Here is a 26,273-nt window from a genome sequence, read left to right as displayed (position 1 = left end):
AACGGTCTGCACGTTTTCTGAAACAGGTGGTGCAAAAGAAACTGACTGGATGTCTTATTTCAGAGTTTGTGGGTTGGTAGGCAATAAAGATACCCAAATATAGGTGAACAAGCACTGAAAAAGTGAGTTCTTCATAATTGTGTCCACGGTAGCCTCAAAGCAGTTTTAGTATATGATGAGCAAGTGCATTTAATTTGATTTGAGATGTACAACCCCAAATCAGTAAAAGCTGGGATGGTATGTAAAAACTGAAATTAAAACTGAAAACAGTGATTTGTAAATAATCTTTGATCTGTATTGCACTCAAAACAAAACAACAGCACATTATTTGATGTTTTACCTCATTAATTTTATTTTTTTTCCCCAAAAATAAACTAATTCCAATTTTGATTCTTGCAACACATTTCAAAAAAAGTTGCAACTTTATAATGTTGCCGTTCCTTTTCATAACACTTAAAAGATGTTTAGGGACTGAAGACACCACGTGATGAAGCTTTTCAGGTGTTATTTTGTCCCATTCTTCCTGCAAACAGGTCTTAGTGTGCAACAGTACGGGGTTGTCGTTATATTTTTTGTTTCAAAATTCCAGATATATTCTCTATTGGGGACAGGCACCCTCTCCTTCCTCAGCCATGCCTTTGTAATGTGTGCAGAATGTGGTTTTGCATTGTCTTGTTGAAATACCCCAGGAAAAGTTGTGCTGAAGGCAGCATATGTTGCTCCAAAATCTCAATGTACTTTTCTGCATTAATGCTCCATCACAGAAGTGTAAGTTACATTTACCAAGGGCACTGACACAACCCCATACCATGAGAGACCCTGGCTTTTGGGCTTGTTTCTGGTAACAGTCTGGACGGTCCTTTTTATCTTTGGCCTGGAACACATGGCATCCAATTTTACAAAAAATACCTGAAATACTGATTTATCTGACCAAAATACACATTTCCACTGTGTGATGGTCCATCCCAGATGCCTCTGAGCTCAGAGAAGTTGACAGCGTTTCTGGACACAGTTAACATAAGGCTTCCTTTTTGCACAGTAAAGTTTTAACTGGCATTTGTGGATGTAACTCTGTATTGTAGGGCTTGCCAAAGGTTTCCAAAGTAATCCCAAGCCCACGTGGTCATATCAGCTATAGATAAATGACGGTTCTTGATGCAGTGCCATCTGAGGGATCAGAGATCACAGGTGTTCAGCTTAGGCTTGAGCCCTTGCCCTTTACGCACCAAAATTCCTCCAGATTCCTTGAATCATTTAATGGTGTCATGCAACATAGAGGGTATAATATCCAAATCCCTTCCTATCTTTCTTTGAGAAACATTGTTTTTAAACATTTCAATTATTTTCTCATGTATTTGTTGACAAACTGGAGACCCTCGGCCCATCTTTGCTCCTCAGAGTTTAGGCTTATCCTGGATAATGATTTTGTACCAAATCATGATTACAATCACCTGTTGACATCACCTGTTTCAAATCACATTATTATTTAATTGTTTTACCTCATTACTAGCCCAAAATTGTCCCCATCCCATTTTTTTTGGAATGTGTTGCAGGCCTGAAATGCAGGAATGGATGGATATCAGTGGCGGCTGGTAGTCTTTCAAACAGGGGAGGCTGGTCGGTTACGATATTTCCAGATTTTAAAAGAAAAAAGAAAAAACATCAATTTTGCCCATACTCTTGCCTCTGATCTGGCTGATTGTTGGCAGGGTCACAAACTGTGAAATAACAGGTTCTTTTGGCCCATTAGCCTACTGTCCAATATACATGATGGTGGTGTTGGGGGTGTGTGTGTATATTTTAACATTTTATATTTTAAAATTGTGGCATGTTGTTTAAAAATTGATCATTATTGAAAGCAGCTCTTTGTCAGGAACCTCAGCAGTAACAGCAGAGTGTTCTGGAATAGGCACAAGCACTGACCTTGGGGAGCCAAACATAGAGCTGGGTGCCACACATTTCATTCAATGACACTTTCTCTATATTTTACTTATTTTGACTGAGAAATGTTTTATTGACAATTTTGATAACCCTTCACTTTTAATCCAGGTCTGTAGTGTGAAATGTTCTCGGCTGTGTTTTTGTTTAAAAATGTTTTCCAAATTGTAGCTGTGTTTAATTCATATCCAGAAAAATATATATTCCAATATAATATACTCAGCATAAACATTTTAAATAGATTCTATATTTTTGGTCCATCCATGACATATTACTAAAGTAGCCTATTTACTGTTGTTGATGTGGGTCACTTGCTGTTAGCCAATTCACTTTCTCGTACCAGGAGAGCTGAAAGGAACGAGTATTATTCCCTACCTTTTTCACCAAGACAATTTGAGGTGTTGGTCTACCCTGCTCTTTAATTTTAATTTTTTCCTCAAAAGGAAGACTGGCAAATGGCTTCGCCAAAATTAAATCAACAATGCTTGGCATCCGTGCGCAGCTTTCTTGCTAGCTGACTAGCCCCCTCAAGTTCAAGTTCAGTCACTCAAATAAACGAAATTTCTGGAACTAAGATAGCAAACTTGACAACACAATATTTACACTTTATTTACAATGAAAATATATACAAACTAAAAAAGCTGGTAGAAACCGTATGTAATGAATGAAATCGAAATGTAAGCTGATCTCTTACAATACACCACACCACTTGCGAATCCGCATGGGACTGAACTGAAATTCACCGCTGCCTGTCTACATTTGAAACAAGCTGTCAATCAAAGAAAATATCCAGCCGCTTTCACCAATCACCAGTCTCCTTGCGGAAAGCTTTGCCATGTCCCTCCCACTGTGAGGCTGGGAGTCCGGTGGGTGGGTGTTTTCGCAGTATTTGTCCAATAACCGTCTTGAATTTTGAGATTGAAAAGCGCATAGCTCCCAAATGCCATTGAAGTCCACTGAGGCTGGGAGTCCGTGGGCAGGCGTTTTCGCAGTATTTGTCCAATAATCGTCTTGCATTTTGATATTGAAAAGCGCATAGCTCCCAAATGCCATTGAAGTCCACTGAGGCTGGGCTGCATCGCGCTGTCACGAGGGGAAAAAACTCACGCACACATTAGGCGAACTGGGAAAAGTTATAACGGAATGATTTCGCACTGTAGTTGGGTTGAGCACATATATTTCTATGATTCTGGATCTGAAATAGCAATGTTATAAGGTCGGCTATAACATAAGCCTAGCGCAATTCATCCTACACGATGTTCGTCATTTTTAGAGGAGGCTGAGCCTCCCTCGTTGTCTTAGATCAATCGCCCGTGATGGATATTAACAAATGAAATGAAGTTGACCAGACAAAATATCTTGGGTTCATACTGTCTGGAATTAAATACAAGTTAAAGTAAATTTAGAAATCACTGCTTTCTTTTTTTTATTTGCATTTTCCATACTGTCCCTACTGTTTCTGATTTGGGGTTTTAAGTGTAGAACTGAATTATGCATGTTTAAAGTTGGTAAACACAAAACTCTGCAGTGCAGAGGCCCTTGAGGACGGAAAATTGACAAGCCTGTTATAAACACAGCAGGAATCTGAGCCTATAATCGACTTTGACATAATGGATGAGCATTAGCCAGCTCCCAGTTCATGTGCTGCTGAGAGAAATAACAATGATATGAAAATGTATGAACAAAAACCTGAATTCCAGTGATGTAATGAAGTACACCAGGCTTGCACTGTATGATTTTTGGCCTGATTTTAGTCTTGCTGACAAAAATCTTGCATTATATAAAAATAATTTGCTCAACAGCAGCCGATTAAGCACCACTGCAAACAGTCAATGATGGTTGATGATAAAGTTCTAGTTGTGTCGTGAATCTTTCATTAAAATCTCAGAGTAGGATGGCTGCTACAACACTTCTTTAAAATCCTTCAGTGGGAGAACGGCATAGGATAACAAAATTCATGACACAGCTACAAATGCAGGTCACAGCTATGGCAAAACAAAGATGCAAAAGGGCGGAAAAACAATCCTTATTATCTCAAGTTTCCTTTGAAGAATAATGTTGTTTACAAGATCCGATCCCATTTTCTAGATAAGCAGAATGGAGCAAATTCCTTCATCACATGTCTATTATTGGAGTATCTTTATCACAGAATCTAACTGAGAAAATATTATCGCATAATCTGTTATGCATTTGTAGCCTAAACTGTATTGGATTCATCTCCTAATAACCTTAAAATGGAGTTTAAATCAGCTCTGTTAAAGAGTAATGAAGAGGGTGAGAAAACATCAAGGCAAAATTTGATGAAAGAAGACCAGTATCTGCGACTAAAGGAAAATGGCAAGGCATTAAGTATTCATTAACCCTTGAAGAGCAAACCCCTTCCTGAACACTTTAATATCCCCAGCTATTAAGGCTTACACAAGCAGCCTATCTTCAAGTTAATAACTTTCATCCTTTCCTTCAACTCCATAAATGAATGCTTATGTCTCTGAAGGTCATGTCTATACTGACGCGAATCATTAATGTTTAGATACTGAATTATCTAGCTCTACTCAGCAGTGCATTGTCGGTGTTTAATATAACATAATAATATAACAGCTTCAGATAGCACTCTGTCATGTTTAACCACACATGCCTACAAGACAGACATTACAAACTCAGAGCTTACAAACTCTGGCATGGTGATGTAGTGGTTAGCACTGTCACCTCACAGCAAGAAGGTTCTGGGTTCGAGCCCAGTGGCCGATGGGGGCCTTTCTGTGTGGAGTTTGCATATTCTCCCCGTGTCTGTGTGGGTTTCCCCCACAGTCCAAAGACATGTGGTTAGGTTAACATGGGGCAGCCATGGCCTGAGGTTGGGCTGAAGTGCCCTTGAGCAAGAGCACCTAACCCACAACTGCTCCCTGGGTGCTGTAGCATAGCTGCCCACTGCTCTGAGTATGTGTGTGTGCTCAATGCTCACATGTGTCTGTTCACTACTTCAGATGGGTTAAATGCAGAGGTTAAATTTCACTGTGTGCTTGAGTGTACATGTGAAAATAAAGGTTTCTTGGCTTGGTGGCTTCTTCTTCTGAAGGTCTGATCATAGTAGCTTTTGTAGCTGTAGTGGCTGACTTTAGGCTATTTGGTAATATGCACAAACCACACAATGTCTTTGCAGATAATTAGCCAAAACTTGCACTGAAGACATGGGAGCAATCTACATTTCTGAAGTACATTTATTCTAAAACCCACATCACAAATATTGGCACACCTTTTCTTTTATCTAATCAATACCAGGGATGTAGTAATTCAGTCCAGTCTTAGACTTGAGATGATGTTTTTTCCCCTCGGACTTGTCTTGGTTTTGGCCATTGGTCTCACCAAATATTTTTGACCGAGTCCAGCTGCCTTTAAAAATATATATGTTGTTTATTTATCATCATCATCATCATCATCATCATCATCATCATCATCATCTTCCCCATTTGGGTTTAAAAAACCCTTAGGGTGCTCCTGTTAGCACTCTGTCCAACAGTCACAAGAAGTCCGTTTTATCCATCATTGTCTGTCTTATCTACTGGGCAGCCATACCCAACAGATTCTCAACCTTAGTCCATCTTGGTGATCTGACCTTAAAGAGAAGTTGTTTTTGTAAGCAGTCATTGCCCATCCTACAGATCAGGGCTTTACATTAACTTTTTTGCTCACCGGCCACTGTGGCTAGTGGTTTTCCCAAGTCACTAGCCATTCAGCCTTTTCACTAGCCACAATTTTGAGTCACTAGCCATTCAGCCTTTTCACTAGCCACAATATTGTTGCCAGGAAATTGCAGTTTTTTCTTCACCATGATATGTTAAAGTTTGGAAGATCTAGATTTAATTATGAATGGCAGTGTATAATGTATCTCTACAGTAGCACTCAAGTATTCAGTGCTGTTAAGGTAGCTCCCTATATGAAAACATGCAACCAATTCAGACAAAAATATAAACAGAGTATTCTGTTTATTGAACTCAAATTCAAGCCCCTTACAATATGATATATCGTATAATATGGAAAATAACATTCAGTACAACTGAACTGATTCTAATATTAAAAGTCCAATTCAAAACATTTATCATTGAAAAACATTTGATGTTTTGATATGCAAGTATTATGTGTATTATCAAGTATTATGTATATTATGTATTATCTATTAATAGTGTGTGTGTGTGTGTGTGTGTGTGTGTGTGTGTGTGTGTGTGTGTGTGTGAACATGTGTAGAGAGAGACATTAAATGTCCTCAGAACATTCATCATCAGATGAGTCTGAATGGTCCATGAAAAATGGTCTTCATGACCTGAGGCTTCCAGCAGGCCATAAATTGATAGCTGGGGCGAGATCAACTTCTTTCCAATCGCATGAACATTTCTAAACAACAGCTCCAGCCTCTCCAGCTCAGCCGACTTCACGACAGCCAGGGACTGAAAGCAATGCTGTCCTGTAGTGAACCAGCCGTCTTCGCCTGTTTTGATGTTATAGTACCAATGTGTGCATTTGACTTTTCGTGGTCCTTTATAGTTTCGAGTTTAAAATTACTGGTGCCTGTCTTTGCCAGACTTTCTACAGTCTTCGCAGTACAGGGTATTTTCGATTTTGCTATGAACTAGCCAATCTCACCCTAACTTCCATTTGTCATTGAACTGTCTTATCTTCCTATTAGTGTCTTGTTCATCTCCATGGCCGGAGCCAGCTCTGAGGCCCCTGCGGTCCGGACCTCGGTCATTTTTAAGAGCTGAAAATACATTTGTACGCAGTGCAGGAGACATGGGGTTTCCATGGTAACCATCAGTGCACTTTCATCGAGCTGTTAAATTGACATTTTCGAAGCAGCGCAGTTGTAGCCTGCCTTGTTTGTGATTTTAAAAATAAATCATTTGATAAGCCAAAGCAATAGAGTGGAAAGTTTCAACTTATGTTTGCCTTGGATAACTTTGCCTAAAACATGGTGGTGTATACTGATTTTTTTTCCCAGAATTTTTTGTGTGTAGGTGTAACGGATGCCAGATTGTTAATGTATCTTAGTTCCATAGGCTACATGGTTAGGGGATCTTTTGTCCTCATTGCTTGGGCCAGATTAAACCATTAAACAAGCTTAAATTATTCTTACTCTTGCCACATACATTTTTTTTTTCAAAAGTGATGATATTCAGTTCAAACACCATTAAAAGCAATTTCAGGAATAGAGCTCTTGTGTGATGTGTAATTCGCCCCTCTCATTTACAGTGGTGCTTGAAAGTTTGTGAACCCTTTAGGATTTTCTATATTTCTGCATAAATATGACCTAAAACATCATCAGTTTTTCACACAAGTCCAAAAAGTAGATAAAGAGAACCCAGTTAACCAAATGAGACAAAAATGTTATACTTGGTCATTTATTTATTGAGGAAAATGATCCAATATTACATATCTGTGAGTGGCAAAAGTATGTGAACCTTTGCTTTCAGTATCTGGTGTGACCCCCTTGTGCAGCAATAACTGCAACTAAACATTTCTGGTAACTGTTGATCAGTCCTGCACACTGGCTTGGAGGAATTTTAGCCCATTCCTCCGTACAGAACAGCTTCAACTCTGGGATGTTGGTGGGTTTCCTCACATGAACTGCTCGCTTCAGGTCCTTCCACAACATTTCGATTGGATTAAGGTCAGGACTTTGACTTGGCCATTCCAAAACATTAACTTTATTCTTCTTTAACCATTCTTTGGTAGAACGACTTGTGTGCTTAGGGTCGTTGTCTTGCTGCATGACCCACCTTCTCTTGAGATTCAGTTCATGGACAGATGTCCTGACATTTTCCTTTAGAATTCGCTGGTATAATTCAGAATTCATTGTTCCATCAATGATGGCAAGCTGTCCTGGCCCAGGTGCAGCAAAACAGGCCCAAACTGTGATACTACCACCACCATGTTTCACAGATGGGATAAGGTTCTTATGTGGGAATGCAGTGTTTTCCTTTCTCCAAATATAACACTTCTCATTCAACCCAAAAAGTTGAATTTTGGTCTACTTTGGTCTCATCTAGCCACAAAACATTTTTCCAATAGCCTTCTGGCTTGTCCACATGATCTTTAGCAAACTGCAGATGAGCAGCAATGTTCTTTTTGGAGAGCAGTGGCTTTCTCCTTGCAACCCTGCCATGCACACCATTGTTGTTCAGTGTTCTCCTGATGGTGGACTCATGAACATTAACATTAGCCAACGTGAGAGAGGCCTTCATTTGCTTAGATGTTCCCCTGGGGTCCTTTGTGACCTCGCTGACTATTACATGCCTTGCTCTTGGAGTGATCTTTGTTGGTCGACCAATCCTGGGGAGGGTAACAATGGTCTTGAATTTCCTCCATTTGTACACAATCTGTCTGACTGTGGATTGGTGGAGTCCAAACTCTTTAGAGATGGTTTTGTAACCTTTTCCAGCCTGATGAGCATCAACAATGCTTTTTCTGAGGTCCTCAGAAATTTCCTTTGTTCGTGCCATGATACACTTCCACAAACATGTTGTGAAGATCAGGTTTTGATACATCACTGTTCTTTAAATAAAACAGGGTGCCCACTCACACCTGATTGTCATCCCATTGATTGAAAACATCTGACTCAAATTTCACCTTCAAATTAACTGCTAATCTTAGAGGTTCACATACTTTTGCCACTCACAGATATGTAATATTGGATCATTTTCCTCAATAAATAAATGACCAAGTATAATATTTTTGTCTCATTTGTTTAACTGGGTTCTCTTTATCTACTTTTAGGACTTGTGTGAAAATCTGATGATGTTTTAGGTCATATTTATGCAGAAATATAGAAAATTCTACAGAGTTCACAAACTTTCAAGCACCACTGTAAATATGGCGAACATTTTTCGGCGCACTCTTTGCGCATCACGGACCTCGGTGATTTTAAAATGCTGCTCCGGCCCTGCTCATCTCTGCCCCTTTTTCCCTGAGCAGCAGGGTTTGAAACTCCAGCTCTATGCCGCCACATAGTGCGCTTGCCAGTCGTCAGCAACTTTGTTGCTTCGTTCATTAACCGCAGGTTACCGTATCAGTGATTTTATCTGAGACATTAAAGTACATTTTCAACAATTCTAACATGTTGTCAGAATGTTTATGCAGGTGCTCATGGGAGTTGTAGGTGCATAATATTACATTGCAATGCGTTTATTATACTGTATCAGATGCCTTCAGAGAAAACTACAATTAAAATATATCGTCATACCACAGAATAAACCACCCGCCAAAGTGGCTAGTGAGAGTAAAGTCATTACCCGCCAAAGCCAAATTTTACCCACATTTGGCGGGTGGGCGGGTGCTAATGTAAAGCCCTGCTACAGATGTGTGCTATATATTTAAGTTGCTGTTCATAACATGTCAGCTTAATAGGTGGGGTGTTGGTCATCTCACGTAGGTCTGCATTTGATAGTCTGAGCCCAAGTTTACATTAGACCGTATCAGCGGATCATCAGATTAACGTTTTTAAAACGATTAGTGTGCACACAGCAACACCAATACACGATTTGCGTGCACACAACAATACCAATACACGGATACGCTCGGCTCCGCAGGCATCCTGCGCTCCAAATCACTCCGCCCTGAACAGCGAGTGCCCTCTGGAGGGTGCGCACTCCGGCCCTGCGCAGCTCACAGAGCGCGCGAGTGAAGTGAACAAGCAGTGATTCGGGACTGAGCCACTGTGTGTGAGATCCCAGCGCATATCACTTACCACTTGCAAGTGGAAGGATGGCAAGCCTAAAGACAATCATAACTACACAATGGGCAGTATTTGCATCAGTATTTGCAGTATTTTCATACTTTTATACTCTTTAATGAAAGGTGATACAAGGCGGAAGTCCGCGCCGTTTTTCAGCAGTCGCGTCACATGACCAACGCCAGCGAATCAGGAAGGTGGATGTCACAGTGACGTTGTCCAATGAGATGCCAGCTAGAGCTCAGCACAGCGTATCCGCGTATTCTGAATGTTTACACAGCACCGGAGCTGACACGATCTGGATTGAATACGTGGACGCTGGCGGATTCCCGTTTCCCGGTGTTTCCAGGCGGTTTAATGTAAACGGACAGTGCATCCGCGAAGAAAACGAGACAGATACGGTCTAATGTAAACGTAGCCTGAAGCTCCAGTCCATGTCCCCCTCAACATCAGCGTCTCATGAGTCAGGAGCATTCTTTCGCTTGAAGCCACCCTTTACCATTTGATGCAGGAAGCCGTGCCATACAACCTCAATTTTGTTGACATCATCAGCAGACATCCGCCATACTTGTACACTGTATAACAAGTGGGATTGAACACAAGCTACAAGGAATTTCACCCTAGTTGACAGTAGGACCCGGTGGTCTGTTAGAACATGCTTTAGTTTGTTCCATTTCTGAAACGCCGCACCAATCATTGTGCCGAGGAAGTGAGAGGTTTCTGCATTGGAGTTACTGATGTTGTGTCCAAGATATTTAAAGTTGCACACGTTCCCCTCAAGTAACTCCTCCTTCAAAATAAAATCATTGATTAAGCTGGGTCAGAAAACTGACACTGGTTAATGGTAATTAATTAAAAAGTCCATCTAGGACATTGGCCGCCTGCATATTATAAACAGGTAAATTAAATGGTTTCCAATATGATTCTTTTTCTCTTTCTCTCATATGGACTTGGTCTTGAGTTGGACTTGAACTTCTTTGGACTCTGTCTTGACTAGCCATGGTCTTGGACTTAATGAAGGTAGTCTTGAAAACAGTTTGAACCAATACTGTCCCATCAAAGTAATTGCCTGGAGTTTGCAAAAGACACGACTGGAACTTTGCCTGGAACCGGGTTCTAATATCAGATGCCAGGTTTTTTTATTAACATTTTATGATTATCATAAAAATATCATAAAGACTGTCATAAAAAACATTATCGTTCATTCTAACACTTTCTCCAGGAACAGAAAAAGCCCAGACACTTGTAAAGAGCTCAATATGGTGAAAACATACTTGATAATCAAATACATACAGTATAATGATTTTCACTGTTTCTTTGCAAGTCCAGGAAACCAACTGCAGCACAGAAACTAATTTTTTTACATGCCCCAAGGATCAACAAGATTATAACATCATGGAAATGAATAAAAATAAATAATCTCTTTGCTATACCCACTGCACTCTCTCCCTGCACAGTACACTCTGATCAGCTGTTACCTGAAGCCGAACTTGTCCATGGCGATGGCGAAGTGGCGCGGCTGGTCGTAGCAGTGGTACAGGTTGCGGTCGTCCATGGGGATCAGGTCCACATCACTGAAGATGAAGCAATCATACTCGGCATCCTTTAGAGCCTCTGTGTAGCCCACGTTTAGCAGCTTGGCCCGGTTGAATGTGTCCTCACCAAGCTGGAAGACAACATAAAACCAAAGAATGCTCAAAGATCAGGCTCTGAAAAGAGTTCATGGTGGAAGATTAGCTTTTTACTCAAGCTAATGGCTCATATCCTTGGACTAGGTCTGATTCTCTTTAAATTTAGCCATCATAAGCCTCTCTGGGTTTATCAATTTAAACCAATCCATTTCTGCCTTGCAAGCTTTACCTTAACCATGTCATTTCTACAATATTATATATATTATATATACACACACACACACACGGAGGATAAAGCGGCTAGAGATAATGAGATTTTATATATATATATATATATATATATATATATATATATATATATATATATATACACACACACACACACACACACACACAGTGCTCAGCATAAATGAGTACACCTTTTTGAAAAGTAACATTTTAAACAATATCTCAATGAACACAAACAATTTCCAAAATGTTGACAAGACAAAGTTTAATAGAACATCTGTTTACCTTATAATGTGAAAGTAAGGTTAATAATATAACTGAGATTACACATTTTTCAGTTTTACTCAAATTAGGGTGGTGCAAAAATGAGTACACCCCACAACAAAAACCACTACATCTAGTACTTTGTATGGCCTCCATGATTTTTAATTAGATTAGATTAAATAAAACTTTATTGATCTAATCTAATCTAATTAACAATCATGGAGGCCATACAAAGTATGTACTGGATGTAGTAGTTTTTGTTAATGACAGCACCAAGTCTTCTAGGCATGGAATGAACAAGTTGGTGACATTTTGCAACATCAATCTTTTTCCATTCTTCAACAATGACCTCTTTTAGTGACTGGATGCTGGATGGAGAGCGATGCTCAACTTGTCTCTTCAGAATTCCCCATAGGTGTTCGATTGGGTTCAGATCAGGAGACGTACTTGGCCACTGAATCACTTTCACCCTGTTCTTCTTCAGAAATCCAACAGTGGCCTTAGATGTGTGTTTAGGATCATTGTCATGTTGGAAAAGTGCATGATGACCAAGGGCACAGAGTGATGGTAGCATCTTCTCTTTCAGTATAGAGCAATACATCTGTGAATTCATGATGCCATCAATGAAATGCAGCCCCACATAAGGACACTGCCACCACCATGCTTCACTGTAGGCACCATGCATTTTTCTTTGTATTCCTCACCTTTGCGATTCCATACAGTTTTGAAGCCATCAGTTCCAAAAACATTTATCTTGGTCTCATCACTCCAGAGTATAGAGTCCCAGTAGTCTTCATCTTTGTCAGCATGGGCCCTGGCAAACTGTAGGCGGGCTTTTTTGTGCCTGGGCTTTAAGAGAGGCTTCTTTCGTGGACGGCATCCATGCATGCCATTCCTCTGCAGTGTACACCGTATTGTGTCACGGGAAATAGTCACCCCAGTTTGGCTTTCTACTTCTTTAGATAACTGCAGTGAACTTGCATGCCAATTTTCTTCAACTCTGCTCATCAGAAGACGCTCCTGTCGAGGTGTTAACTTTCGTGGACAACCTGGACGTCTCTGTGAGATGGTTGCAGTTCCATCTTTCTTAAATTTTTGTACCACTTTTGCTACAGTATTCTGACTGATAAGTAAAGCTTTGCTGAGTTTCTTGTAGCCTTCACCTTTGTGGTGTAAAGAAATTATTTTCTTTCTCAGGTCTTGTGCCATTTCTCTTCCATGTGGTGCCATTGCTGACAGCATGAAATGGGGAGGGGTTTTCTTTAAGTAACACTCTTTTATAGGCTACATCCACACAACAACGGCAACGAGATTTTATAAAAAAAAATATCGTGTCCACATGGGCAACGGATCAGTAAAATATCAGGTACATATGGCAACGCAACGCTTGCTGAAAACGATGCAATACACATGCCACACCTCTACGTGCGCTGTAAGACGGTCCCATCGGAGACACCAGAACAATAGAAGAAGTAGACGCATGCGCATAAACCCCTTCTTCTACCCGGTGTGAAGCACTGTCAGGAACAAACACACACCAAGAAGAAGATGGCTGCGACTACGTGAGGAAATCGTGCCTTCTGTGTGTACAAATTAGTTTTATTAGTGTGCATAGTTTTATATAACTTAATTTTCTTATTGTGTGTGAACATTTTGAAAAGCATTTTTATATAATTTATATAACTTTTTATATTGTGTGTGAACATTTTGAAAAGCAGTCTTATCCAATAAAAAAAAGAAATTCAAGAAATGGTTCAGTTACGTGTTTATTTAAAAGAAAAGCTGTATACAAAAGTGAATGCAATGCAGTGGTTCATACAAAACAGCGAGAGTGCTGCTTGTTCTAGTCATGTGGTTGTGACGTCATCGTAAACAAATCCGTTCTACTCATCCAGACGACTTCGCAACGGCGCCGTTGCCAGATTTTTCCACTCTGGAACCCGTTCTCAAAAAATATCGTTTTGGGGCACCCAAAACGCCGGTGCCGTGTGGACGCCAGGCCGAAACGATAAACAATTTTATCAGATTCACCTGAATCCGTTGCCGTGTGGACAGGGCCATAGTCAACTGTCTGCCGGACACCTGTGTAATGACTGATTAGACTCACCTCCACCTGTGATTGTATTCTTGTTAAATTAGACATTTGTAGTCTACAATTTAGCTTTGCTCCAGAGACCTTCAGTGGGATGTACTCATTTTTGCACCACCCTAATTTGAGTAAAACTGCAAAATGTGTAATCTAAGTTATATTATTAACCTCACTTTCACGTTATAAGTTAAACAGATGTTATATTAAACTTGTCAACATTTTGGAAATTGTTTGTTCATTGAGATATTGTTTAAAATGTTACTTTTCAAAGGGGGTGGACTCATTTATGCTCAGCACTGTGTGTGTGTGTGTATATATATATATATATATATATATATATATATATATATATATATATATATATATATATATATAATGTTAACTGCTGAAAATATGCAGAATATACTGAAAGACATTTAAGTATAATGAGACAAACACCCAAAATGATTCATTCCGCATGCCTTCATTATCAAGAGCCAAGGTTAAAACTTGTGATTGCTGAGCTCAGGATTGCAGCAGAGAACAGACTGCTGCATTCACATTTTTTATGATTTAACTTATCCAACAGTCTCAGTGTCACTATTTTAAGTAATAAATAAAACATGTTGGAACAGCTCCCGAGTGGCACAACAGAAAAGCGATCATTAGTTCGAATCCCAATGATTCCTCAGCCATCCGAAGCCAGGAGACCAAGAGAGCAAAATTGGCCTATGCTTTCAGGGAAGGAGGGTGGCAGGAGGTGGCATACTCTCTCTCTCTCTCTCTCTCTCTTCAGTCAATCTCAGCAAAGCTAGCCAATCATGGGCATCTGTGAGCTCATGCATATGGAAGCGGGTGGATAGCGTGTTCCTCTGAGTGTGTTACACCACCCCTTAATGTTGCATAAGCAGCAGTTTGAAAAGATGCAGTCGGCTGGTGTCACGTGCCTTGGAGGAAGCATGTGATAGCCTTTGCCTCCCCTGGTTGGTAGCTGTTGTGTGGTGGGGTGACTTGTCTAGTGGGTGGAAATTGACCACATGTACATTAGGGAGAAAATTGAGGGGAAAAAAAAGTCAGGACGTTCTCATCTCTCATCTCATCATCTCTAGCCACTTTATCCTGTTCTACAGGGTCGCAGGCAAGCTGGAGCCTATCCCAGCTGACTGTGGGTGAAAGGCGGGGTACACCCTGGACAAGTCGCCAGGTCATCACAGGGCTGACACATACCGGTAGACACAGACAACCATTCACACTCACATTCACACCTACGGTCGATTTAGAGTCACCAGTTAACCTAACCTGCATGTCTTTGGACTGTGGGGGAAACCGGAGCACCCGGAGGAAACCCACGCGGACACGGGGAGAACATGCAAACTCCACACAGAAAGGCCCTCGCTGGCCACGGGGCTCGAACCCAGGACCTTCTTGCTGTGAGGCGACAGCGCTAACCACTACACCACCGTGCCACCCCGTCAGGACATTCTGTTATAAGGAAATAATAATCTACACCATGATTGTGTCATATGACCAGATGTGAATAACAGCAGAGTTAAAATAAATTATTTTCCTGTAACAGTACAATGGGACCTCCGTATACCCAAATGTCAAAAGTTTGGACACGCCTTCTAATGGTTCAACATTTTTCTTGATTTTTATTGATTAAAAGTCACTTCATGTCTTAAAGTAATGATGGACATCATTTCTCTTTACTTAGCTGAACGGTTTTTGACATAATATGGATTACTACAGTTGTGGAATAGGGCTATTTACTGTATTTTTTATTATTTACTATTTGATCTCAAACACATTAAAAAGGCAAAAATTGCATTAATTAACTTTTGATGAGACACCTGTTAATTGAAAAGCATTCCAGGTGACTACCACGTGAAGCTGGTTAAGATAATGGCAATAGTGTGCAAAGCGTCATCAAGGTAAACGCTGGCTACTTTGAAGAATCTAAAATATGAAACATATATTGTTTTTTAACGTTTTTGTTTACCCCATAATTCCATACATGTTCCATGTGTTATTTCATAGTGTTGATGTCTTCAGTATTGTTCTACAATGTAGAAAGTTGTCACAATACAGAAAAACCTATGAATTTGTCCAGACTTTTGACTGGTACTGTATAAAGCTTGTTTTTCCTGTTTTATCCCCATGATAAAGTTTAATTTATAAATGATGCACAATAAGACATCAACAACAGTAACTAATAATAAAATAAATTGATTACTCTCTGGGTGGCACGGTGGTGTAGTGGTTAGCGCTGTCGCCTCACAGCAAGAAGGTCTGGGTTTGAGCCCCGTGGCCGGCGAGGGCCTTTCTGTATGGAGTTTGCATGATTGTCTGTGTGGGTTTCCTCCGGGTGCTCTGGTTTCTCCCACAGTCCAAAGACATGCAGGTTAGGTTAACTGGTGACTCTAAATTGACCGTAGGTGTGAATGTGAGTGTGAATGGTTGTCTGTGTCTATGTGTCAGCCCTGTGATGACCTGGTGACTTGTCCAGGGTGTACCCCGTCTTTTGCCCATAGTCAGCTGGGATAGGCTCCAGCTTGCCGGTGACCCTGTAGAACAGGATAAAGCGGCTAGAGATAATGAGATGAGATGATTACTCTCTCAAAATGAACAGGATTCTGACTTTTCCGCTTATTTTTGGGCTGCGGAAAAACACGGATAACTGAAACCGTGGTTACCAATTCAGCAGATACAGGAGTTTCTCGATACAACACTAAGTGTTTTATTCATCTTATACCAGGGGTTCTCAACCTTTTCTGCTTCAATGCCCACCTATTCATACTTGTAACGAGTTGGGGCCCATTAAAAAAAGATCCCCAATTACTTTGTCTCATTTATTCTTAGTAGAATCTAATAATCTATTGTAAAGTGTATTAATGGGATGCAACATCACTCCCTGTTACAGATGGGAGTCCAGGAATTAAATAAATGCAATACAAACAAACTGTTTGTAATTGTAGGTATTGTATTTAAAACTGTATGGATGTGCCAGAAGCCAAACCCATGCATGCAGGTCATTCTCAGTCAAAAGGGATTAATGATCCAAAAGTGGAGTCTGGTCCATTAACACAAGAACGTATTGCCATGTCCAGCAAACAAGCAAGTTATTAAAACCAAGAAGTGGATACAGAAACCACTCAATGGGATTAGATCCTTACACGCGAACAAAGAAGGATTTTTTCCTGTGAGTTGGAAAATTATACATCCATTGAGTTCCCCGACGTCTCAAACTACCTGGTGCAGCAGACATCGTTCTACATAGACACACAGATGAAAACCTAGAAGAGCATAGAGGAGTACAGCTTTTTATATGTGGCTGGGTTAAAGATCTGGGGATCAAGACACTACAAGATAGATGGCGGTAGACGGATCTAACTGCATGAAGAATGTTTATTAGCAGGCGTGATATTTATAAAACCAAAACACAAACAAAAGCAGAGTATTTAAACAGTGTTATAAACATGGCTAGAAATAAACGTGACAGTGATCATAATAATACTTCACAAAGCCTCTGTGAAAACAGCGTCCATACTGTATCTTCATGTGCTGATTGCACTCAAATGAGTATCAGGTGTTTCCCATAACAATTAGGTCCCAAGAGCGCACACAACGCGCTCTCAGAGCGAGTGCGGCTGCTCGAGCTGTGCCAGACTCAAGTGTGCAAAGGTGTGACAGTCAAGTGTTCGCCTGCTGTGTGACCACAACTTTTAGCTCACATGTATATCGCCATGCATCGCCACTAAAATGCCTCATTTTCATTGATAACTCATTGCAAAGCATCGTGAGCTGTAGTGTGACCGTAGCTTAATGAGGCGGATGTGACGCCAGATGTAACCTAGTAATTGTACCCTTCTACAAGTAAAAATTAACTTCAACTTGAAAAAAAAATTGCGGCCCACTAGATGGCGCTTCACGGCCCCGTAATGGACCACAGCCCAGTGGTTGAGAAACACTCAGTGCGTTTACATGCACATCCAAATCGAGCTACTGTCGGTAATCGAGCTAAGGGTCCCAGCAGGGGTGCCAGAGAAATCCAATCCTACATGCACACAAGGAAATCGAGCTATTGTGTGAGGTACACTGTGCACCCGAGCCACAGGTGGCGCTACACGCCCCATCGTGTTGGTACACTTCCGGTTGTCGTCATGAAGAAGAGCTATTCAAGAGTATAAACAAAGTTATCAGTTCTGTGTTCTGCTCGCCATTTTCTCTTCTTCGTTCGTTCGTTCTCCTTGTTCCTCCTGACCTCTTCTGCTGCTCGCTACTACTACTGTTGTCATGCCGACCGAGGCTGTTGTGTTTCCCGCTTGTGGTCTCGTCACTCGTCACTTCTGGAAGGGGCAGTGCTGAAGTAAGTAGCTCGACTACGTAGCTCGATAGGGTTTACATGCACCAAGTAGCTCGGCTACAATCGCATAATCTAGGTCGCGTAACTCGATTACGAGAAATCCAGTTCGGTTCGATTTCAGCCAAGCTAAGGTGTTTCCATGGCATTTAGAACTTCGATTTCAGTCGAGCTATGGCAGAAATTCGATTTTCTCTATGTGCATGTAAACGCACTGAATGTCTTATACCACAGCTCTTTACCAATGATTACAATTATTAAGCCGTTAATGCATTATATGTTGTTGCATTTTCAAACTGTTTAGAAGTTCAATTTAATGTTGTGGGGCATTGGGACACCTTGGTTCCTATCACTTACATTATATCAGCTATAAACTGTAAATACTATAAACACTCATTCTCTCAGCAGAGTCTTTCTTCTTTTTGCTAATATCTTATCTTAACTCTTAATCTTAACCGCATCCGACGTGATCGGTGACATGAATGAAATTCTTCCTCCAATTCTCTCGATCCAACAACACAGTCAATAACTCATCCCCCTCTGAGACCAGTGTCTTCTTCCAGAACATTGATTAGAGTTGTTCTGTGTCTCCCAATGTTTCTTTTTGTAACTGGAGTGCATAAAAGAACACGACTGGCAGCTTCCTCGTGTCTTGCCACATGACCAGCTAATGTTAGTCTGCATTGTTGAATGATGGCAGAAAGGCGAGGATAGTTGTTGGTGGTACGCGATTGCCAAGAGACATTTTGGACCTTTCTCAACATGCGAGTGTATGTTCCATCAAGCTTTCTCCTTAGAGACTTGGTTAATGTCCAGGATTCTGCACCATAAAGAAGAATTGACTCTACAGTTGCCTTGAACAGTCTCATTTTGGTTGATTTTCTAATTGGTGACAGCCAGACTTTTGACAATGAGTGCAGCGCACTCCACGCTTTGCCGATCTTAGTGTCAATGTCATGAGCTGTATTGATGTGGCCCCCAAGATATAGGAAGTCGTCTACCTTCTCGATTTCCTGCCCATCTAGTGAATTAATTGGCTCCTGCAATGACAGATTTGGGTGAATTAATTTTGTCTTTTTGGCATTTAGGTAGAGACCAATGAAAATTTGCTAATATATGACAAAAAAAAACAAGAAACAAAACAATAACAAGGCTCGTCATGTTACCGAGAAACTAGAAAGCCTAAACTTACTGACAGCAGAGATCTGACACCCAAGACTCCTTCCCTAACTGTTAAATAATCGTTTCCTGACAGAAAACTTCACTGTCAAAGCTACTGTTATAGGAAATTAATCAACACAAGATAAAAAAACAAAACAAAACAGAAAACCAACTTAGCTTATTACCACAAGGCTATTGTAGACAAATACATTTGTAACCAACTCCTCGCTCCATCTGAGGGTTGACATTTCATTTTTAAATGACTTCTTCATATTGTCTCTGTATATTTAACTGATCATTGTATGATTTGTGAAAAACCATTATAAAAGCTATTAGATGCTAATGTCAAGAGAGGAAAGATTGAAGACGAAAAACTGCACCACTTAATAGATGAGGCGCCAAAAATGTTGTTTTGTTGATTTTTTTTTGCAAGAATGCAAATTCTATTTAAATAATGTTTTTATTTTTTTATTTGTTTGTCATGCTATTAATCTTACACACAGTATTATTACACACTCAAGGACAGGAAATTTCAGTTCAATGCTTAAAAGAACAATTATACTTTTTTCCTTTATTCATTTCTTCCTGTGCTAAATCATTAAAATCAACCTCGCCTTACTAATGTGAGGAGTTTGTGTTGTGCTGCTTGTGCCTTTATTACTTTAGTGGATTGGCTTCTCTGCTGTGAAATACTAGTTGGTTATATAATGTCTGCGTTCGCTTTCATTTTTTTTTTAGTGATACACAGTTTTAATGAGCTGCAACCTGTTGCTCATTATTTTCAGGACCATTATGCACCTAAATTTTTAATAATATGTTGCAGTATGAGCTTTTATATGCCCATAATTGCTAATAAAAACTGTATCACAAAGCTTTCTGAACATCAATGCAAGACGACTTCTATTTTAGGTCAATTTGAACGAGACTCATTAGCTGTATTTTAAAGCAAAGCTTGTTTACACCAAACACTGCCGAACTCCTGAACTACTAATCCCATAATGAGAAAAATCCCATGTAATCGTGTAATTCCTGAGATGTGACCAAAGGATAGTCTCCTGACAAGAGTGCAAGCCAAACTGATCTGCAAAGGAAAGGTGTTGCTACATCAAGTTTCACAAACTTCCCTTCAGACAGCTGTAAAGCACAGCTGGTTAATAAGGAACACCTTGATGTAGATCATTTAAAGCACATTTCACATAGTGACGCATAGTGCTGACATTATAGTAAATCAATTGTTATTATTTTAGGAACGCATAATTACCTTTAGTAAAATATTACACGGTTAAGGTCCATTATATGACTAAAGTTTATCATTGACAAAGTGCCTGCGTGCACTGTGTGGAGTGAGGAAATACACTAAATCAGGAAGTGATCTCTAGAGGTAAATTAATTAAGTGTGACATGCTTGGGCATTTTGGGTGGATGCCAGACAGCAGCAAGCGTGAAGATGACAGATTTCTTAATCTATGGTCAACCAGTTCTGCCATAAATGTGATTAAAGGAACAAAATGGGAGTTAAAAAAGGTTATTAAAGAAACAAAATATGAATAAACAAAATGTGATTTCAAACAAAATGTGATTAAATGTGATTACACAAGCAAACTATGGCAAACAAATATGACCGCATCAACAAAATGTGATTAAACAAAGAAAATGCTATTAAACAAAGAAAATGCGATGAAACAAAAAATGTGACTAAAATATAATGTGATTAAACTAAATTTGGTTAAACAAACAAAATGTAAAAACAAAATGTGATTAAACAGAGAAAATGTAATTGCACAAACAACTCATGACTAAACAAAATGTGATTAAAATATGATCACAGAAACAAAATGTGATTAAAATGTGATTACACAAATTGTGGTTGGAATGTGATTGCACAAACAAAATGTTATTAAAATGTCATCACAGAAAAATTGAGAGAAATGTGATATGATTGCACAGACAAATTCTGATTAAAATGTGATTACACAGGCAAACAAAATGTGATTACAAATGAAATGTGAGTGCACAAATTGTGATTAAACAGAATGTGAACAAATAAAATGTGATTAACACGTGATGACAAACAAAATATGATTACCCAAGCTAAATTTGTTGGTAAACAAAATGTGGTCACACAAACAAAATGTGATTATATGGCCAAAAAGTGATAATAAATAAAATGTGATTAAAAATTACAAATCATGACTAAACAGAATGTGATCAACCAAAATGTGATTAAATGTAATTACACAAACAAAATATGATTGCACAGATTGCAATTAAAATGTGATTATGCAAACAAAATACAATCATAATGTGATGACACAAAGCATAATTAAAATGTGATTACACAAACAAAATGTGATTATACAAACAAAAATTGATTGAAATAAATGTAATTCAGTGTCAAACATTTATTTGATGTCTCCGTATGAAATCACAATGATGACAGTTTTATGAACATAACTGTACTGCTATTCCTGCACAAAACATGCATCATTATAGTGTTCATAAAATGTATATATAACTGTGGCAGCGGGGGCGTGGTCAAGCGCCGGTCTGTGACAGGAGGGTGGAGCCAGGGAAGGTGAGTGGCAGAATCGCTACACCTGATGGTAATTAACCTGTGTTTTGTGTGTGTTTTCCCCAGTAAACCGCTCCCTATTTAAGGAGGCTGAGAGAAAGCAGAGGGAGCGCGACCTGGGATTGGAGGAAGAGTGTGTGTGTCTGAGAGTGCGTGTGCTTACGTTGCCTAGACTGAAAAGTTGGGGAAAATAAATAAGCCTTCTCTACCTCCAAACGTTGTCCTGCCGTCCTCTGTGCTCCACCCACACATTATTCGTGCTACAGTGGTGCCGAAACCCGGGAAAGGTGGAGCACCAGTCCTGCAGCTCCATGGAATCCTCCCCGTTCGCGGACTTGGTCCACGCCCTCGCCACGGCTCAGCAGAGCCAGCACCAGGCACTCGTCAAGCTCCGAAAGGAGCAGGAGCGCCGCTTCGAAGCCCTGGTGCTGGCCCAGCAGGAAGATCGAGAGGCGTTCCGGCGTCTCCTCGCGTCGGCGGGGTCCACCAGCGCCCCGGCCACGGGCCCGTCTCCCCTCACCTTGACCAAGATGGGCCCGCAGGACGACCCCGAGGCTTTCATCACCTTGTTCGAGCAGGTCGCCAAAGCCTCAGGGTGGCCGATGGAGCAGCGCGCGGCGCGCCTCCTCCCCCTCCTGACGGGAGAGGCGCAGCTGGCCACACTACAGCTCCCCGCCGACCGCCGGCTGGCCTACGCCGACCTTCGCCAGGCCGTCCTCCAGTGCGTGGGGCGCACGCCAGAGCAGCAGCGTCAGCGCTTCCGCGCGCTGCGGATGGAGGAAGTCGGCAGCCCGTTCGCGTTTGGCCAGCAGCTCCGGGACGCCTGCTGGCGGTGGCTGAGGGCCGAAGATCGCGACGCCGAGGGAATCATCGACCAGGTGGCGCTGGAACAGTTCATCGCCCGCTTACCAGCCGGAACAGCGGAGTGGGTCCAGTGCCACTGCCCGGCGTCGCTGGATCAGGCCGTAGGACTGGCGGAGGATCATCTGGCGGCTGTTCCGGCGGCAGGACAACGGACGACATCGTCTTCTCTCTCCTCTTCTCTCTCTCTTTCTCCTCCCCCTCCTCCCGTGTCCTGTCCTCGCCCCATTCCCCCACCACGGAGGCGGGGGCCAGCTCCACCCCAGCCGGCCCGCCGCACCCGTGGTGCCCTCCCGTTTCTCCCTTCTGTGTCTGTCTCTCCCCCCCCTCAGGTGAGTGAGCCCCCGAACACAGCTGCAGAGGGAAGGCCCGGGCCGGTTTGCTGGCGCTGCGGGGAACCGGGCCACCTGCAGCAACAGTGTGCAGTGATGGAGGTGGGGGCGGTGGTGCGGATCCCCAACGCACCAGAAGCTGCCCTCGATCGGGCCGGAGCGTATCGCATACCGGTAAGTGTACAAGGGGCTACATATCAGGCGTTGGTGGATTCAGGTTGCAATCAGACCTCGATCCGCCAAAGCCTGGTGCAAGACGAGGCATTGGGGGAAGCACAAGGGGTGAAGGTGTTGTGTGTGCATGGGGATATTCACAGCTACCCATTGGTGTCGGTCCACATACATTTCAGAGGGGAAAAATCGATAGTGAAGGCGGCGGTTAATCCTCGCCTTACCCACTCTTTGATCTTGGGGACTGATTGGCCGGGATTTCAGGGTTTAATGGCACGCCTAGTAAAGAGTGGGTCCTGCCGGTTGACAGGGGAAGGTCCCGGTGTCGCTTTGGCTGGAGCTGCGGTCACAGAGCTGTCTACGTCATCTCCACAACAGAGCGAGGAGCCGCCGGCCCCTCCTCTTTCTATTGGGGAATCCCTCGCGGATTTCCCACTGGAACAATCGCGAGACGAGACTCTGCGACACGCGTTTGACCAAGTGAGAGTAATCGATGGTCAAATGCTCCAGCCGAACGCCACCCCGTCCTTCCCCTATTTTTCCATTTTGAAGGATAGGTTATACCGAGTGACGCAGGACACTCAGACGAAAGAGCGAGTCACCCAGTTGTTAATTCCAAAGAGCCGCCGGGAATTGGTATTCCAGGCAGCTCACTTTAATCCCATGGCTGGACACCTCGGGCAGGATAAGACACTCGCCCGGATAATGGCCCGATTCTATTGGCCGGGGATTCGCGGCGACGTCCGTAAGTGGTGTACGGCGTGCCGTGAATGCCAGTTAGTAAATCCAGCGGCCATTCCAAAAGCACCCTTGCGCCCCCTACCATTAATTGAGACCCCGTTCGAAAGAATTGGGATGGATCTCGTCGGGCCATTAGATCGGTCAACACGAGGGTACCGCTTTATATTAGTTCTGGTGGACTATGCAATGCAATACCCGGAAGCGGTGCCTCTTCGCAATATCTCAGCACGCAGTATTGCAGAGGCCCTCTTCCACGTCATCTCCCGGGTTGGAATCCCGAAAGAGATTCTGACTGACCAAGGCACCTCGTTTATGTCACGAACACTGAGCGAACTGTATGGGCTACTGGGTATTAAGCCGATCCGCACCAGCGTTTATCACCCACAGACGGACGGTTTAGTTGAACGGTTCAATCGCACCCTCAAGAATATTATCAAAAAATTCGTAAGTGAGGACGCACGTAACTGGGATAAGTGGCTCGAACCCTTGCTGTTTGCAGTGTGAGAGGTCCCCCAAGCCTCCACGGGGTTCTCCCCGTTTGAATTATTATATGGGCGTAAGCCGCGCGGCATCTTAGATGTACTGCGGGAAAATTGGGAGGAGGGACCTTCACAGAGCAAAAACGAAATTCAGTACGTTATGGATCTGCGCGCAAAACTCCACACGCTCACCCACCTAACTCAGGAGACTTTGCGGCAGGCCCAGGAACAGTAAGCCCGCCTGTACAACAAGGGCACGCGCCTTAGAGAGTTCACTCCGGGAGATAAGGTACTCATCCTGTTGCCCACGTCGAGCTCCAAATTAATCGCCAAGTGGCAAGGACCTTTTGAGGTCACACGGCGAGTCGGGGACGTCAACTATGAGGTTAGGCGAACGGACAGGGAGGGGGCACTACAGATCTACCACCTCAATCTGCTGAAACTCTGGAACAAGGAGGTCCCCGTGGCGTTGGTGTCGGTAGTTCCGGAGAAGGCGGAGCTGGGGCCGGAGGTCCAAAAAGGGACATTGGCATCACGTACCTCTCCGGTCTCCTGTGGAGACCACCTCTCCCCGACCCAACTCACGGAGGTCGCCCAGTTGCAGGCCGAGTTTTCGGATGTGTTCTCGCCCCTGCCCGGTCGCACTAACCTCATAGAACACCACATAGAGACGCCCCTGGGGGTGGTAGTGCGTAGCCGTCCTTATAGATTACCCGAACACAAAAAAAAGGTGGTTCGGGAAGAACTTCAGGCCATGCTCGAAATGGGCATCGTCGAGGAGTCCCACAGTGACTGGAGAAGCCCGGTGGTCTTGGTTCCTAAGGCCGACGGCTTGGTCCGGTTCTGTGTGGACTATAGAAAAGTCAATGCGGTGTCTAAATTCGACGTGTACCGAATGCCTCGTATTGATGAGCTGCTCGATCGACTAGGCATGGCTCGCTTTTACTCGACACTGGCTTTGACAAAGCAATATTGGCAGATTCCCTTGACTCCATTATCCCGGGAAAAAACGGCCTTTTCCACACCGTTCAGCTTACACCAGTTCGTCACACTTCCGTTTGGGCTGTTTGGGGCGCCCGCTACGTTTCAGCGGCTGATGGACCGGGTCCTCCGGCCCCACGCCACCTATGCGGCCGCTTACCTAGACGACATCATCATTTATAGTAATGACTGGCAGTGGCACCTGCAACACCTGAGGGCCATCCTTAGGTCGCTGAGGCGGGCGGGGCTCACTGCCAACCCGAAGAAGTGTGCGATTGGGTGGGTGGAAGTACGGTATCTGGGCTTCCACTTGGGTAATGGGCAGGTGCGTCCCCAAATTAATAAGACAGCAGCGATTGCGGCCTGCCCGAGGCCCAAGACCAAAAAGGGGGTGAGACAGTTCCTGGGGCTGGCTGGCTACTATCGTAGGTTTAAACCTAATTATTCGGACGTCACCAGCCCGCTGACTGACCTCACTAAAAAGGGGGCGCCAGATCCGGTCCAGTGGATGGAGCAGTGCCAGCGGGCTTTCTCTGAGGTAAAGGCTGCACTGTGTGGGGGGCCACTTTTACACTCCCCTGACTTCTCTCTCCCTTTTTTGTTGCAGACGGATGCGTCGGACAGAGGGCTGGGGGCCGTTTTGTCCCAGCAGGTGGAGGGGGAGGATCACCCAGTCCTATACATCAGCCGGAAGCTGTCAGTGCATGAGGGGCGCTACAGCACAATTGAGAAAGAGTGCCTGGCGATCAAGTGGGCGGTCCTC

General features: G+C 42.7%; 1 protein-coding gene across 1 annotated transcript in view; it reads right to left on the bottom strand.

Annotated features, from left to right (window-relative positions):
* Window positions 1-26,273, bottom strand: part of b4galt2 (UDP-Gal:betaGlcNAc beta 1,4- galactosyltransferase, polypeptide 2) — a 380,928-nt gene that overhangs the window by 74,309 nt on the left and 280,346 nt on the right. Inside the window, exon 3 of the mRNA XM_060922806.1 lies at window positions 11,140-11,327. Within this exon, the coding sequence (XP_060778789.1) occupies window positions 11,140-11,327 (188 nt within the window). The remainder of the gene's footprint in view (window positions 1-11,139; window positions 11,328-26,273) is intronic.

This window comes from Neoarius graeffei, chromosome 1 (genome assembly GCF_027579695.1).
Source record: "Neoarius graeffei isolate fNeoGra1 chromosome 1, fNeoGra1.pri, whole genome shotgun sequence".
In the NCBI taxonomy this organism is placed as follows: domain Eukaryota; kingdom Metazoa; phylum Chordata; class Actinopteri; order Siluriformes; family Ariidae; genus Neoarius; species Neoarius graeffei.
The sequence above is the reverse complement of the archived record's forward strand: the minus strand, read 5'-3'. Positions and strand labels throughout refer to the sequence as shown.